At 33.1% G+C, this 17741-nt stretch overlaps 2 protein-coding genes across 3 annotated transcripts; one reads left to right on the forward strand and one right to left on the reverse strand.

Moving 5' to 3' along the window:
• On the reverse strand, positions 2005-5183 carry LOC18599974 (U-box domain-containing protein 9). The gene is made up of 2 exons (XM_018121234.1): positions 4513-5183; positions 2005-3136 (listed from the first exon to the last, which is right to left on the reverse strand). The coding sequence occupies exons 1-2, from the start codon at positions 4771-4773 to the stop codon at positions 2051-2053; spliced, it is 1347 nt and encodes a 448-aa protein (XP_017976723.1). The 5' UTR covers positions 4774-5183; the 3' UTR covers positions 2005-2050.
• On the forward strand, positions 14867-16900 carry LOC18599977 (anaphase-promoting complex subunit 13). 2 transcript variants are annotated; one of them, XM_018120765.1, is made up of 4 exons: positions 14867-15001; positions 15515-15626; positions 16258-16311; positions 16567-16900. In XM_018120765.1, the coding sequence occupies exons 2-4, from the start codon at positions 15551-15553 to the stop codon at positions 16626-16628; spliced, it is 192 nt and encodes a 63-aa protein (XP_017976254.1). In that variant the 5' UTR covers positions 14867-15001; positions 15515-15550; the 3' UTR covers positions 16629-16900. The 2 variants fall into 2 exon arrangements, with proteins under 2 accessions (XP_017976254.1, XP_007030259.2); XM_007030197.2 differs by lacking the exon at positions 14867-15001 and adding an exon at positions 15013-15107.

Below are 17741 nucleotides of genomic sequence, written 5' to 3' on the forward strand. Positions count from 1 at the left end.
GGCTTCACCCAAGGGCCGGCCATGATACGGATATTTCAAGGAAAATGAAAAATCCAAGCAACATTGACCAGAAGTGAAAAGTTACTTCCCGGAATCCTCACACATGCTTCTGGAATTGACAGTTGCGTACAAATTTTTACCCAAGAAAGAAGCTATTAAACCATTATCAATCGGGTATCTGATTTACTGTTAACAAGTCATGGTCAATTGAGTTGAATAAATGAAGGTGGACTACAGAAGGAGGGTAGGAGTTTATGACCAGGCATGCCAATGATGGAAACAATGCAAGAATGAATGCTGAATATTTCAGGAACTAGAATAACTTGTCAAATGTACTCAAGACAGCCACCAGCTGTGAAAAGCTAATGCATGTTAATGAATAGTTGTCACCGACAAACGATGCTTAAGAAAGGAAGAATGCTCTGATAATGACTGATATTTACACTACCCAATACCGGATGCAAGAAGTTCTTGCGCTTGTAAAAGTTCTGATTAAAAATAAATCATATAGATATTGGTAATCTTTGCCTGTAAAAGTGTGTTAGTTGTTCAAAATGTCATTTGTTTAAGCAAATTCCAAAGCTGATGGTGGAATGCTAAAATTAAGGGAAAAAAATGCAGACGATGGAATTACAACTCAGTGCATGATGTATACACTGGATTTCAACATCAATTACCACTTTTTCAATTTCTTTATTGTTATTTTGAACATATACTTTTATCGACGTCAATTAAATTGATTTTTTCGGTATCAAAGACAAAAGATAATAAAGTAGCATTTAGTATGAAGATTGTGTAATTACATTCTTACAATGGATACATTGCAGTGTTTGTTTTGAAATATACCAATTTAATATAAAATTATAATACAATCACATTACAACTTCTTGATATAATGTGATTACACCAAAAAATCAATGCAATCTCAAATTGCAACTTACTCTCTAATGTTATCAAACTTAATTTGACATTTTTACCCTTCTTCATTGGAAAAAATATCAAAAATCCCTTTTAACATAACTCACATTTTTTGATTTGACATATTTAAGTATTATCAAACGAATAAAGGAAGTCCAGTATGGTGAATCAATATAATAATTTTTTTGATGAATTTAAATATATTTATAATAAATATAACCAAACATAACATTTACAATTCATATAAGAAAACAGACAAATCAATCAATAAAATTTCAAAACTTAATTTTTATTACTTTAAAAATTAAAAAATTAAAAAATAATTTTAAATATTTGAAAAAAAATCATAAAACTTCAAAAACATAAAAATATTTTTTTTATTTTTGAAAATTCTAAAAAAATTAGAAAAATCCAAAAATAATTTTTAATTGTTTAAAAAATTCTAGGACATAAGGATCGATACTTTTCATATAAAATTCCTTTTCAGGGCATTCTAGGTACTAAGTAGCGATACCCACAAAATAGATATTGATTTTTATTAAGTAGAATTCATTTTGACTGTTAGGTATTGATTCCTTCTTAATAGAAGGTTCTTTTTCCAAAACACACCCAATATGCTCTCTCTTTCTACTTACTTCCAAATAAACTTAATAGTTTATAAAATATAAATTTTCTAAGCAATAAATTAAAAAAGGTTTGAAAACATTTATCAATAACTCACCAGACTAAGTTCTTTTTCTATCCTTATATGAAAATTAGGGTTTCAAAGTTTTATTGTTTTTCTGTAAAAACAACATAAACCAAGTAAGTATCAATTCCATGTTGGCAGTCAAATCAGGCTATATTGTTGATATAAATTAGATTACATAAGGAAATGGAAGGGAAGGGAAGAGAGTAAAGAATTCATAACGAATCAGATATGCTAAAAAGTACAACTTTCACTGGATGATAAACCTTTCTATATCCTTTGCTAGCTCATCTATAAGCCTCATTTGGACTAAAACTTCCCTGACATGAGTATATAAGAATTTGTATAGGCATGTAAAAATTTTAAACTAGTAACTGAGCTTGAATTGGTGCATATTATGTCAAATGAAAAAACATAACGTCCAAAAATGAATTCTGTTTTGGTTTATTTCCTCAAGCTCTGTATAGCTGGAAAAACTTTATGTATTTTTTTAATGATGCCACTAGCCTTCCTTCTAGCCCTTGTAGTCCCTGTATCTACAATTTCAGCTAAGGTATGCTTTTTAATTTCTTCTGCCCTGATAACCATCAGCATAGTCAAATCTTTCAAACACACATTGTATAAGATTGCAACACAATTTTCTTTAGCTAATTTAGAACTGCTATCCCTTATGATTTGAACCAACCAACGCAAAGTATCAAGATCTCCAAGTTCTTCAACAACATTTTGATCTGTAGATAGTAGAGCAAGAAGGCTCAACAACTCATCAACAAATATGCCATCCTTAATCTTCTGCAACATTACCTTCACTATCCCTATTTCAATAAACTTTGCTCTATTCTCAGATACAATACATAGGCTGAATATTGCTGAGGCAGCATCGATCATTGCCAATGGATGCCTTTCATGTAAGAGTTCGAGGAGAGGCACAAGAGCACCAGAATTTCCAATGATGAACTTGTTTGAGTCGAGCGCACATAATGAGAATAGAGCAGCTGCAGCATTTCTTCTAGTTTCAATGGTTCCAAACTTCATAGATTCAATAAGCACAGGGATGACAATAGGATTTTCTGCTATGAGTTTCTTATTGTTTCCATGAATTGAAAGGTTTAAAACTGTTGTGATCAAATCCTCCTGGACACTAGGGTCTAACTCAACCTTGCTTTGTAGTAGTGGACTGAGCAGTCTAGAGATGGCATCAGTAAACTCGCAAAAAACTGCGCGATATGATCGTGTGGTCTTTGTTAGTCTCCGAAGCTCTTTAGCAGCTTCTTTCTGATCAGAAATGGAAGAAGACATCCTTTCAAGCAATGAGTTCAAATAAATTTGGTCTACCTCAGTATTCATATTTCCATCAACATCCTGATAGGATTTTGGCAGTGCAATGCCACGTTGTATGCGCCAGTCTGAAATCAATTCTCGCACCAAATAGTTAGGGGTGAGGATCGTGTGGGAAAGGACTTGTTTGGACAGAGGGCATGTTAGGTTACCTTCATTCAACCACTTCTGGATGTGTGGCCTATCAAAAGTCTGAAAATCAACAAGATATTGTTAATGCAGATGATTGAGAACCAAAAAAAAAAAATCAAGAATTAAATATGACAATCTCTCACAAAAAAGGTAATATTTAGGCTCAGATTATTTTATTGAAATGTAACCAGCTAAGAAACAAATTTTTTTTTTTGAGAATTTCAGCCTAATTAAAATCATGAATGTCTGCCGGACAACAAATTCATTTCCTTCTAAAATGAAGGATAACTCAATATTTGAAAATCTTTACAGCATGTTACGCGAGAATAGTTAAGCCATTCCACCATATTCTTCAAGAATTTTTTATTTTCCATTTGGTCTGTTTTTGGAGGGAGGGATATCCATTCTTTGGAATGGCTATTCCTTAAAATCTCCTAATTTTTATTATCCACCACCCATGGTATTAAAAATTCCACAGTAAATCTATTTTAAAAAATTACGAACTTAGAGCTATGAACATTTTATAATTTTCTTCTCATCTTTCCCTTTTTATTTCTTTCTCTATCCATTCTTGCCTCTCATCTTCTCTCTCTAAATTTCCTACCCGACAACCGGAGGTCGATGGCCGCGATAGCTTCATTGGCAGGCCAACGGAGTAGAAGAAAGGAAAATGTTAAAAAAAAAAGAAATTCAAAATAAAAAATTTTAAAATTTTAATTATAAATTTTTTAAAATTAATAATTAATAATGTTTTAATCCTAATAATATTTAAATTATAAATAAACTATTAATAATTTAAAAATGTTATTATTTAAATTATTAAATTATTAATAAAAATAGAAATTAAAAGATTAAAAAGTGAAAAAATGCAAATAAAGAAAAAATAAAAAGAAATTAAACAAAAAATTCATATTAATATCTTAATAATAAATTTTTAAATTTTTAATGAAAATAGAAATTAAAAGATTTAAAAAGAAAAAAAATTTATTAAATTATAGCAAAAGGTAATTTGTTTCTTTTGGTATAAATTTTACTAAATTATATTAAAATATATTTTTATTTTTGATTAAAATAAATTTTATTATAATAAAAGATAATTTTATCATTTTATTATTTATTTTTGAATCATTTTAAAACTATTCTTTTTAACTTAACATTGAAATGAGTAATGGTAACAATTTTTAACTTATTTCATTTCACAAATCAAACTATATAATAACTATTTTATTTTATTTTTATTTTATTTTTTTTTACAAAATAATTATTTTATTCTCTTTCACGGACTAAATGTACTCCCAATCAAATCAGAAAAACAAAACATAAAAAATAATTAGCCACAGACAAAAAAAACTTTAATATGCAACGAACCAGCCAAAATTCAAACAGTCTTAAGCTGATAAAGAAAAAGTAAAAAATGTCGATCTTTAAAGCCTAACCTGGCCAGAAGCCAAGATAACAGGATCACCCATTCTTTCACCTGAAAGAGGACACTTGAATTTCTCAGGCATAACCGCATCATCCACTCCAAGGCCCACAGGTTTTTTCAGCTTCAATTCAGCTAAATTACACAAGATTCTTGTAGCTTCAATTGTTTTCAATCCGATATCTTCTTCTTCAAGAATCGTCTTCACCACCCTTCCTAGTTCCTTCTTTAACTCTGTTTCTTCCCCTGCAGCTGCTGACTCTGTCTTAGCCATTGAAAGAAACTAGGTTCTTTGGGAATAGAAAGGGACAAGATTTTAATAACCACTGAAGGAAAAGGAGGTTGGATTGTTTACGAAGAGTAAGGAAAAGAAATGTTGAAAACGGAGATGGTTTAATGGATTTTCTTGTACGTTCTTTGTACTTTGCTTAGCAACTTCCTCTGTTTTGGCGAGTAATTTGTGGTGGCGCCGATTAAGGTTGACTTCACATGAGAAGATCCTTACTGTGGGAGTTTTTTCTTATTCTTTGGGTTGGGTAGGACGATTTTTGTTTTCTGGCACCTCTTCTAGTTCATGGTGCTGTGCTGCCAATTTCTTTTGGGCAGATTCTTTTTGGTACAAATGTACAGGTTCCATCCAGCCTAGGCAACTATTATGCCACCAAGAGTCTTTTAGGCAATTAAGACTAAAGACTTGAAGTGGCAGGTTGAAGGCTGGCTCAATAAAACTTCACCTTTCAAGAAAAAACTTCCTCTGTTTTGGCTACTGAAAAAAGAAAAATAGGTTATTGGTTCTCGGAGTAAAAAAAATATACAATATTTAAAAAAACTCTTAAATTATTTTAAAAAATTTAAATGAATTTTTATATTTTTATTACTTCAATTAAATTTTTGTATTTTTATTTTAAATCAAATAAGTTATTGACCTTTTATTTTGAGTCACATAAATTTTTATAACTAATAATTGATTTTGTCAAAATGAATTGTATGTAGAAATGTCAATATGAGCTAACCTGACCCAATCCAACCCAAACCCTTGTGAATTGAAAAAATATAAGTTGAATCGAATCAGCTCATATTTTATATGGGCTATCAAAACCCCACCTAACCCACCCTTTGCTATCCCATGGATTGATTCTTTTTTTTCAAAAAAAATATTTTTATAATTTTATCTAACAAACTCTCTATCAATAAAATTTAGAAATGACATCATCTAAGAGAAATATATAAAATGAGCAATACAATTTGTAATTAAATTATTAATTTTATATAGCTAAATATATAAAATTATTAGTTTTTTTTTCTTTAGGTCCATAGGACTAGCTCATCCCAACCCGGGATAACCCATTGATTAGATGAGTTGACCCATTTAGGCTCGATTCTAATATGGGTCTAAATTTTCAAACCCAACTTACCCTACTTTCAATAAAAATGAGCTGCCCTAATGGATCATGTCTATTTTTGACAAGTCTAATCATATAATATTGACGTGATATATTATTATATCATAATTGATAATGATGTGACATGTTGACATATTATAATTAATGATGATATGATATATTAATGTAGCATGATAATATGATCATATAGTATTTTTCACTCTCCATATTAACGTCATATAAATAAAAAATGACAAGTGATATTCTTACTAATAGTAATTAATAAACCATTAGTTATAAGGGCTTATTTAATTCAAAATAGAAATACAAGAATTTGATTAAACACAATAAAAGAATAAGGGTTTATTTAATTTTTTTTTAAATAGGTCAAGAGTTTTTTTAGCACTATGCTAAAAAATAAAACTTTTAATGCTCAATAAAAATATAAAAGTAGGATTCTATTTGGGAAGAGAGAATAAAAAGAAAAGATTGAAAATTGGAGTGAATTTTCTTATTGTTTAGGGCGAGGATAGTGTGGGAAGGACCAAATTGCGTAAGATCAAATTGCACGTGATGCAAAGTACAGGGATTAAATGAGAGATTAAACAAAACGTTATATTATAAAGACTTTCGATATTTCTGTGTACTTTGACCAAGAAAAATCATAGAGGGAAAAAAAACTATAGAAACTATAGTCCAATATAGGCTATTGCATTATAAACATGATCCATTATTTCTCTATTGCAATCATGGCACTAAGTTGCTAACTTTTATATTTTATGACATTTTGAGTACTTGAGAGTTGAAAGCCAAGTGCTGAGAATAATGGTCTACCAAAAGCTTTCGAGCTGAGCTAAGGTGGTGCAATTAGGGACTTTAATTTTTAATTTTTTTTATTATATATATAAAATATATGATATATAAGTTTATGAATTTATATGATTACTCTTTAATTACTTTTTATGCGAAATTTTAAATCCATCAACTAAAAATTTATTGTAAAAAAAAAATAACTTTTTGGGAGATACTTTGATAAAATGAAATAAAAAGTGGGAACAAGAAGTAAATTTATATATATAAAACAATCTTTATTGTTTATTAAAGCTTAATCAAAGTACTGATATAAATTTTTGTCATATGTTTGGGGAGACCAAAGGTAAAAAAGGAAAAAAAAAAAAGCAAAGAAAAGAGAAGATATTACTTCAACAAGTGACATTCAATTAAGGGGGAAAGCTTAATTGTCTAAAACGCTATATTCAATTTTCTTGTCAAATTCCACAACCTTTAGCAAAGTCTGCTCCAATTATAAGGCCGAACAAAGTTGTTGCCAGATGTCATGCCTTGCCATCTACAAGTAAAAACATGAGTTGTAAGTAAATTGCAATCGAGATGGCATTTAGCAAGAGTATGTGATGAAGGCTATCTCAATGCTATCTCAAATAGTGATCCTAGTAATGAAGGCTATCTCAATTAATGATTCTAATTTGTCGTGATTGATATGGTGAAGATCATTTCAATTGATATGATTTGGTTAACTTGGCTATTCTAATTGACGTAGTGATTGTACTTGTAATTTTTCTTAATTATAGGCTTGGTCTTATAACATTAGCTTGATCTAGGGAATTCTTCTTTATTGCATAGATTATTTTTCCTTTTGTATTGACAATGAAACTTGTATATAAACACCTAGTGGCTTCTTAATAAAATCATCTAAAGAGTATTCAAACTCTTCATGGTATCAGAGCGGTTTGCAGACAACCTAGGTTAAATTTTTTTTTTATGGCTGATAAGGGTGAAAGAGGAGTAGACAAGGGCAACATGAGCTTGGTACCTACCATAGGTGTGAATATGTCGAATAACACCTTGGTCGATACCAAATCACCTTATTATCTATATTCCTTTGATCATCCTAGGCTAATATTTGTCACCCATCCTTTAAGCGAAACAGGAGACAACTATTTCACTTGGAGGCGTAGTTTTCTCAACGCCATCCAATGCAAAAAAGCAGGATTCGTGGATGGAACGATTTCAAAATTGGAAGTCAATTCACCAGAGTTTCAAGATGGGGTACAATGTAATGCAATAGTATTATCCTGGCTAATCAATGTTCTTTACAAAGAATTGCAGGGTGGAGCAGTACATGCAAATAATGCAAGTAAGTTATGGGCAGACCTTAAAGAACGGTTCACTCAAGGCATTACTCTTAGAGTTTATGAACTCAATCGAGCCATTGCACTCTTACAGTAAGAGAAAGTTCTAGTATCTTCCTATTATGGAAAATTGAAAGCACTATGGAATGAAGTTCAAACCTTTCGACCTTTACCTGTTTGTTCTTGTGGAAAGTGCACTTGTGGTGTGACAAGGCAAATGCAAGAGATACGCGAGGAAGAGAAAGTATTCGACTTCTTGATGGGGTTGGATGATAATTACATAACCGTTAGGTCACAAGTTCTTAGTATGGAGCCCTTGCCTACCATTGGACGAGTCTATGAAATAGCAGAACAAGAAGAAAAACAGTTAACGGTGGTTGCTTCACGAGCCATGATGCTCGAAGGAACAACCCTGATGGTAAGAAATCAAGCCACCGGTAGTGCATGATGTGGCAATAGACTAAAGGTTGAGGATCAACTAGTTGATCGACGCAATGAACAGCGAGATCAACGTAGTGGTGAAGGTTCCCATTCTCGTTGCTCACACTGTGACAAGATCGGCCACACCCATGATGATTGTTATGAGATTGTTGGTTACCCAACAGATTAGCAAAGAAAATTGAAAGTTGGAGGAGACGAAGCACATGTACGCAGTGATAAGGGGCCAAGAACTTCGGCAATGCCAACTGGCACGAAAACTCGTGCTTTCTTGGCTAGGTCAAAGACAGGCACGTTTCAAAAGTCTTCTTCACTTGTTCTTGGGTAACACAGGCTCATATCCAGCAACTAATAGACCTTTTGGACTGACAATTAGACAATAGCAATGGGCCAGTAGTCAACATGGCCTCAAATGCGAACTTTTCTGGTAATTCTTCTAGTAAGAAAGACAATTCGTGGGTAATTGATACTGAGGCCACAGATCATATTGCCCATCAAATCAACAGTTTATCTGACATGGTTGAAAATCCTGATATTCCACCTGTTCAAATTTCGAATGGTGACACTATATCAGTTCATGCTTTGGGACGAGTGAATCTTGGGCATAACTTAACCTTGGAACAAGTTTTGGGTGTACTCGTATTTTGTTTTAATTTACTATCTATGAGCAAAATAACTCGTGACTTAAACTATCTTTTCATTTTTTGGATCTAAATTTTGTGTAATACAAGACTTACACTCGAGGAAGCCGATTGGAGTGGGTAGAGTGCGGAACGGATTGCACCACTTGGAGCTAATGAGGGTGGGCAAGGTACTTTTGGCTAAAAGCAAGGATACTAGCAAAGATACTGCGATTCTGTGGCATCATCGATTAGGGCATATTCCTTTGGTTTGCCTTTTAGTGGTTTCGAATTTATCTATTAATTGCATTAGAAAAGACAATTTTCTTTGTTATGCATGTTGTAGGGTAAGACAAACTAGATTACCTTTTCCGAATCATAGGAATAAAAGTCAGCATGCTTTTGATTTAATTCACTGCGACATTTGGGGTCCTTATCACAGCGTATCTTTTTCAGGATCACACTATTTTCTTACTATTGTTAATGACTATAGCTAGACAACATGGGTTTTTCTCATGAAGCAAAAATCAAAAACTGGAAATCTCTTACTTTAATTTTTTCAGTGGGTCAAGACACAGTTCAATACACAAGTAAAGATACTGCGAATAGACAACGGGATGGAATTTAAGCATGAGGATTTGGTGGACCATTACTTTGAAAATGGTATGGAAAGATAAACCAGTTGCACAGACACACCTCAACAAAATGGTATGGTGGAACGCAAACATTGTCATCTTTTGGAAGTGGCTCGTGCACTTTGATTTCAAGCTAATCTTTCCATTACTTTTTAGGGAGAATGTGTGCTTACTGCAGCATATCTGATCAATCCAATGCCGCTCTCAGTCATAGAGAACAAGACTCCATATGAGAAAACTGCTTGGTAAGCCTCTGACTTATGATCATCTTAGATCTTTTGGGTGTCTCTGTTACGGGTATGTCAATACTAAATCGCTTGATAAATTTGCCTCTTGTAGTAAACCAGGTATCTTGTTAGTTATCCTTCCAGATAGAAAGCATATCACAGATATGATTTTTAAAGCCAAAGGATTTATGTTTCACGAGATGTGCAATATTAGGAAGAAATATTTCCTTTTGGCAAGACCGATGAAAAGGTAAATAATTTGATTGCTGAATAGACATCTCATTCGCAGATCACTTCGCTTAGTTCATTTGATGAACCGCCAAGACACTCAAATCTAAAAAATATAACACAGCAAAAACAGACTAAAATCTCACCAGCCAGTCCATAACAAGCTCATCATCAACCTAAGTTGGCCCAACATGATGATATAGAAACACCAATGGGTCGCAAAGTCAATAGCCCAAACTTAAAGACAAAGACTTCACATGATTCATCTCTGCGACACAAGCCTTCAATCCCAGTTTGGAGTCCCATTTTGAGCCCTTAAGAAGATAAGGTCAACCAAATTCTTAATGCACTTGATTCTCCTATGGTTGAACCAAGGATAGATATTCAAGAAGTTAATGTCCCTTCAACACATGATGAACACAATATTGTTTTTTTCCAAATGACAACGACAAGTTTCAAAGAAACTTTCTAGTTATGATCATACATTGCCCCCCTCACTTGCTCCTGCTTCGCACTTTTCACCTCTTACGGCTAACTCGACGGTATATCATTTATCTCACAATATTTCTTATTCCAAATTTTCTAGAGCTCACAATGTATTTCTAGCGGCCATCTCTGCTACCAATGAGCCAAAGTCATTTTCTCAAGTAGTTAAATCACAACACTAGCGTGAAGCTATGGCCAAGGAGATAACAACACTAGAAGCAAACAATACCTAGACCTTGACATCTCTGCCTCCAGGGAAGCGAGCCATTGATTCCAAATGGGTGTACAAAACCAAATACAATCTAGATGGAACAGTAGAACGTTACAAAGCACGGCTAGTTGCCAAGGGATATACTCAGATTGAAAAGGTGGATTTTCATGAAACCTTTACTCCAGTTGCGAAATTAGTCACCGTGCGCTGTCTTTTGGCAGTCGCTATGGTATGTAAATGGGAATTGCACCAATTAGATGCTAACAATGCCTTCTTACATGGTGATTTAGAGGAAGAAGTCTATATGAAAATACCTCAAGGCTTTGCCAAAGAGAGGGAGCAGCAAGTTTGTCGTCTCAAGAAATCTCTCTATGGGTTTCGACAAACATCACAAAATTGGTATCAAAAATTCATTAATTCATTATTGTCCATTGATTTTGTCCAATCTCATGCCGATCATTCTTTGTTTACATATTCGGCCAAGGAATCATTTGTTGCGGTATTAATCTACGTTGATGATGTTATAGTAACAAGGACTGACACACTCAAGATTGTTCAACTAAAAGCTCACTTGGATCGTGAATTTTGTATTAAAGATTTGGGCAAACTAAAATATTTTATGGGAATTGAGGTAGCATGATCTCCATCTAGTATTGTCTTAAGCCAACAAAAATATGTGCTTGATATATTGGCAGATAAGGGACTCACTGATTGCAAACCTACAACAACACCCATGGACCAACAAGTCAAGCTAGATTCTAATGCATGCCTTCTTTGTTCGAACCCAGGGCAGTACAGAAGGATGATTGGCCGATTGTTATATCTCACAATTACACGACCTGATATCAGTTTTGCTGTTCACATGTTAAGTCAGTTTATGCACTGTCTGCATCAGCCTCATTTAGATGCAGCTTTGCACGTTCTTAGATACTTGAAAAGGCCTCCAGGCCAAGGTTTATTTCTCCCCACTCATACTCAATTAACCCTTCGAGCTTATTGTGATGCAGATTAGGCAGGTTGCCCAACAACACCTAAGTCAACTACTAGACACATCATCTTCCTTGGTTCATCTCCTATCTCATGGCGGCCCAAGAAACAATCAGTTGTCTCTTGTTCTTCCGTAGAAGCAGAGTCTAGAGCCATGGCTACTATAGCAAGTGAGATTGTGTGGCTTCTCAAGCTATTGGCAGATCTACATGTCTCACATCCAACACCGATTCCACTATTTTGTGATAATCAAGCGGCAATCCATATTGCAGCAAATCCGGTCTTTCATGAGCATACTAAACATATCGAGATAGATTGCCATTTTATTAGGCAGCATATCCAGTCTAAGACTCTTGTTCCACGGTCCATTTCATAACAGTTCCAATTGGCAGATATTTTCACCAAGGCTCTTGGACGAAATTGGTTTCGTGACTTATTGATCAAGTTAGGCACTGCAAATCTACATGCTCCAACTTGAAGGGGAGTAATAAAGGCTATCTCAATGCTATCTCAATTAGTGATCCTAGTAATGAAGTTTATCTCAATTAATGATTCTAATTTGCCGTAATTGATATGATGAAGATCATTTCAATTGATATGATTTGGTTGACTTGGCTATTCTAATTGACTTAGTGATTCTAATTATAATTTTCCTTAATTATAGGCTTGGCCATATAACGTTTGCTTGATCTAGGGAATTCCTCTTTATTGCATAGATTATTTTTCCTTTTGTATTGACAATAAATCTTGTATATAAACACCTAGTGGCTTTTTAATAAAATCATCCAAAAAGTATTCAAACTATTCAGTATGCATGACAACTTCACAACATTAAAAATGACAATGACAACATCGACAATGACAGTAACAATAACAATGAAGATAGCATAGAACTGCTTGCTTGAGACTTTTGGCAATGATAGTTTGAGGCTAGATACCATATCAAACCTATAAAATCTTCAATTCAAGTACAAGATAGAGACTTCATGTATTTCTGCATTAGCCAAAGGATTTGCCACCTTATTCTTTTGATAACCTTTTACATATGTACACTTTTTATTTGACATGTTAACAAGTTTCAACTATAAATCAGCCGAAAATAAAGATCTTAATCTTAGCAAGTGCATAAAACAAATTCAGAGCATAGCAACATTGCTCACAACCTGAAGTGGCTAGGCATAATACGTTTCCTACATCATCTTGAGAGTATAGCATAAAATACGAAATCAACCATAATGCAATATTTTAAGTTTCATTAACCTGCTGCTACAAGCTGATAAGAGTTAGAACAAAAATTTAAATCATATCCAATCTTCACCTTAAAACTAGGCATGTATATAATCAATAAATAGACACACCTTAAAAGTAAAAAACATTTTTTTCAATAATTTTTCCGTATCGATTTGTCCTTGTTGTAGGATTTCTATGAAAAAATCAATAAATTAGAGAAAAATAGAAGAATTTATAATGACCGCAAGGAAATGATGACATCGATAAAGAATAATAGGCTCTTGTTGTGATTGTTCAATCTCAAGTCAAATAAAATTACATACAACTAGAACATACTTAGATTAAAATAATAATGAAACTCTTGTTGTAAATCTTATTGGAGTTGTTAATGGAAGTGGTGATTAAAACATATTCCAGTTCCTCAGCTCACCAAATCACAGTATCATTGGCCCTTCTTTTTGGATATGCCATGGACCTCAAAGAGTAATAGTGGGGCACATTGATTTCTTTTTCAAACGCTAGTCATCTATTCCCATGGGAGGTCTTTTTCCACCCCTCAGAAGTTTGAAAACAAACTCCTCAAATCCCGCAATCAATATATTAAAGAAGGTTTTTAATTTTGTATTTCAAAGTCGAGGTCTACATTGGGCTGGCTAGTTTGGTCCAGCCAGGAGTGGGAGCTTGTTTGAGCCCTTAAATTCTTGGGCCAAGATGATAGTAACAGGGCTGAGAGGCTGCCCATAGTTTGATGGTTTTGGTTAAGCTGTCTGTTTCCGACAAGGTTTATTTGGTTCTGCCATGCAGAAGAAAATGCCAGGATTCTTCTCATGAAGGTTCTGAGTTTTGAGCTTGATGGAAGAAATTTGCTTCTGCCCCGGAATGTTTATATGGAAAAAGATGTACTTAGTGTAGGGATGTATCCCTTTTTGTTTCATCATGTTTGACTAAACAAAGCTTGTAGTGAGAAATGGCTGTCAAATGGTGATTTTGTTCTTTGTCTAACGATGAATTTTTACTAAGCTGAATTATGCATTTGATTCCACTTGCCTCCGTATCCAATTCATTCAATTCATTGAAAAAACTAAGTAACTGAACCAATCATTAGATATTAAGACTAACAAACTAATTAATTGAATCAATCCTTGCTTAGAATCAAATATTAGCATTTTCCATGTTATAAACTAGTCTAAATTACTTATGGATAGCATGTATGTCTTCATGGGTGAAGCTACTTAAGATACATTTTTGCTATCCATTGAAAATAATTATTTTTAAGTTTTAGTTTTTTTGTGCTATAAAGTTGAATAAAAAATAATATAATACACCTTTTTATTTGATAAATTTAATTAATAAATATTAAATTAAGGCTTCAAATAAGTTTAACTCTAATTAAGTAAAGTTTTCTCAAATTCCAATTTTGAAGGTATAATACTTTAAAAACAATTTTAAAATTATTTAAAAAATTTAAATTTTTTTAATATTTTTATAATTAGTAAATTAATAAATTTTATAATTAATGATTAACTAATTATGTAATTTATAATTTTTTTTATATCACATGATATTGATGTGACGTGACGTTAACATGAACAATAAAAATATATAAAATTATATTATCATGTTATTTTATTATGTCATATTATTATTAAGTATGAGAATTATTTGAACTTGAAATAAAAATATAAAAGATTAAATATAGTAAAAAATAAAAACTTTATAAATTTTTTTATTGGATATGAGGCTGATTTTAAATAATAAAAAGACGAAAAGAAAAATGAAAAAGCGAAGAAAGGGCATCTTGCCGCAAGAAAAACAGTTCCAACTTTCGGTTCCATATGTAGTTAATTCAGTGAAAAAGCCAAAACCTAAAGTATTAGAGCCTCATCATCACATTCACCAGTCAAGCAGGTACCCCTCCTTTTCCATCACCTTCATTTTCATTGTTCAAAACTTTTAACATAAAGAAAAAGGATTATTTTCAATTTCAGTAACCTTGTATTTCAGTTTCGAACTTGTAAGTGTCCCTCGTTTTGTTTTGTCTTTGAGATGTTCGGCAAAATGTCTCTAACCAAATTCACTTCTATATATACACGATTCCAAATCGACCCAAAATTTTTTTCCTTTTCTGCTAAAGGAAGAAAATTTATTGAATAAGGCTTTGTTCTTTTTTTTTATATATAATTGGGGGAGGGGATGTGAATCTTGCATTTTAGGTAAGGAGATTATGCATCGACTAATGAGCTAAATGTTCAGGTGTATTGAATAAGGCTTTGTTTTCGATGTGGGTTTGATAATTTAAAGCAAAAGAAACCTGCATATGTAACTTTCTTGTTGTTGGTTTTTATATTTGGAAGTGTATTTATTGCTAAAACTACAAAAAATACTAATATTTTTAACTTCTGGCTATTTATATTTTTGCAGTTTTTTAAGGGTGATTACTGAATTGAAGAGCAAAAGATGGCAGAACTGAGCCTTGGTATACTTATAGATATTGTTGATGAAGAATGGATGAGAGATACGCTGCCTGATGATGGTATTGATTATGTTACTTAAAAACCCGCTTGCGAATTCTTGTATAAATGTTTAAGATCAATTATAGAACCGGGTTATATGTATAGGTCATGTAGTTTTGGTATTCATTATGTTAAAAAAAAAATTGGTTTTCGATTCGCGTATTTATGTTTTGCTTGAAAAGATTATCGCATAAGATGGTAGTTTAACATTGGTTATAGAAGAAGGTAAATGTGCATATAGATCATGTTTAGTTTTGGTATTGTTTATGTTAAAGTTGGGCTGGTAGTCAGTATGTAAATATTTTAGCTGGGGAGATTATTGCATAAGTTGGTAGTTAACCATTGGTTATAGAAGTACCATACTCACCCATGCAATGCTTTTTTTAAAAAGCTTGTTTCTTGTTGCCCTGCAATGGTTCCATTGTAGTGGAGTATTTGGAATTGGAGGAAGTGAATTGGAATTGGGCCTACGCTTGAGCAACTTTCTGCTTCTCTCTTATACTTTCCATGAAAAGCATGAAAGTCTGTCAATTGCATGTTGCATGTTGCTTGGTTTTGCTTAGGGGCGTGTAAAGATGATCCTATTTGATTGTAATTCCTTTCAAGAGTTCCTTTTTAGCTGATTTTTTGTCTTGTTCCTTGTTAATGCAGATCTTCCACTGCCAGCTGTAATGGTTGCTCGAACTGATGATACTGAAGACTCAAGTATGTTCATCAATATTGGATTATACATTCTCTTTGAGCAACAGCGTTAAGAAAATGCATCTATCATTTCATTGTGTTGATGTTCATGTCTCTTTCCTTCTTGTGGCTGAGAATATATGAGTGCATGTGGACACAATATATGTTAAACTTGTAGTTAAATATAGCATGTTTCGGTTGTCAATTCTTATATTGCTTTGCAACAGATTCGATTCATTTGCTCTTTTTTTTTTCTTTTTGATATTGCTAATTTTCCAGATCAGGAGACTCAGCAAGTGGATGGAAACACCTGGCATGATCTTGAATTAAGTACTCAATGAGGGAATTGGTTGCTGGCAGTGCTTGGTACCCTCATATGAAAATGTTACTCCCAATACTTAATGCTCTCTCTGTCTCAATCTGTTTGTCTCTCTCTCTAAATATGTTGTTGAACTAACATATCATTGGATCATGTAAGAAGGTTTGCACATTAATTTGATCAAAAACTAATTAGGCTGTTTATACTTGGTGAATGATTACTATGTTTGTGAAGACAACATTTCTTGATTTATCTTATTCAAATAGAGCAAAAGACAAGGTTAGTTTGTGATTATGCACAACTATATCTCCTAAGGTTGTCCTAGCTGTTGATTGTCTAGCAACAAGGCGGTTATAGATGCCAACCTGCCTTTGAAAACAAAGTTGCCTCCAATTGGAGGTTTACTCAACATAGATTCTCCACAAATCCAGTTGAAGCGAGCTCATGCTCTGACTTCAAGTAAATAATAAACCAAACTATAAAATCTATGTGGCCATTCTTCCTTAAGGTTCTTAGAGCTTCCTAGAAATGTTTTTTGGGTATTGAGTGCAAATTTGTTTTTGTCAGGAAATAAAGGTAGTTCTAAAGAGTGATCTGAAGGACGAATGGAGTAATCTGCCATATGTTCCCATCTTGAGCTAATGATTAAGTTACTATCAGAGTCATGATTATGAAGCTTCCTGGATTGGCTTGATAAGTGCAAAGTAGAACTATTGATGCAATGCAACAAACTTGATTTACGGGGGGTGAAAGCAAGGCATCTTTCTGCCTTGTTTGAGTGTATTTCTAACCATTTGTCAAATATCTTGTGTCACCAATTTGTTGGCTTCCTTGAATCCTTGTACCCAAAATGGAAAAATAGGGAAAAGGAACTCATTTGTGGGCATCTGCTTTCTAGTTTTGTCTGTCTGTTTTCGGAGAAAGATTTCAAACAAATGCCGTATGATGTTTTATAAAAGTCCATTTAGGAGAGACAGTGGATTTCTAAAGGTCTAAACCATTTCTAAAGGTCTTGGACCATCCCTCTCGTAGTGCTTGTCAAATTCAAAGAAATAGCTCCCACACTTCAAGGACCACTTAACCGAAGCAAACACAAGTACATTGCTTAAGACATTGTCTTCATAACGCTGCAAAT

This window comes from Theobroma cacao, chromosome 5, assembly GCF_000208745.1.
Source record: "Theobroma cacao cultivar B97-61/B2 chromosome 5, Criollo_cocoa_genome_V2, whole genome shotgun sequence".
NCBI lineage: Eukaryota > Viridiplantae > Streptophyta > Magnoliopsida > Malvales > Malvaceae > Theobroma > Theobroma cacao.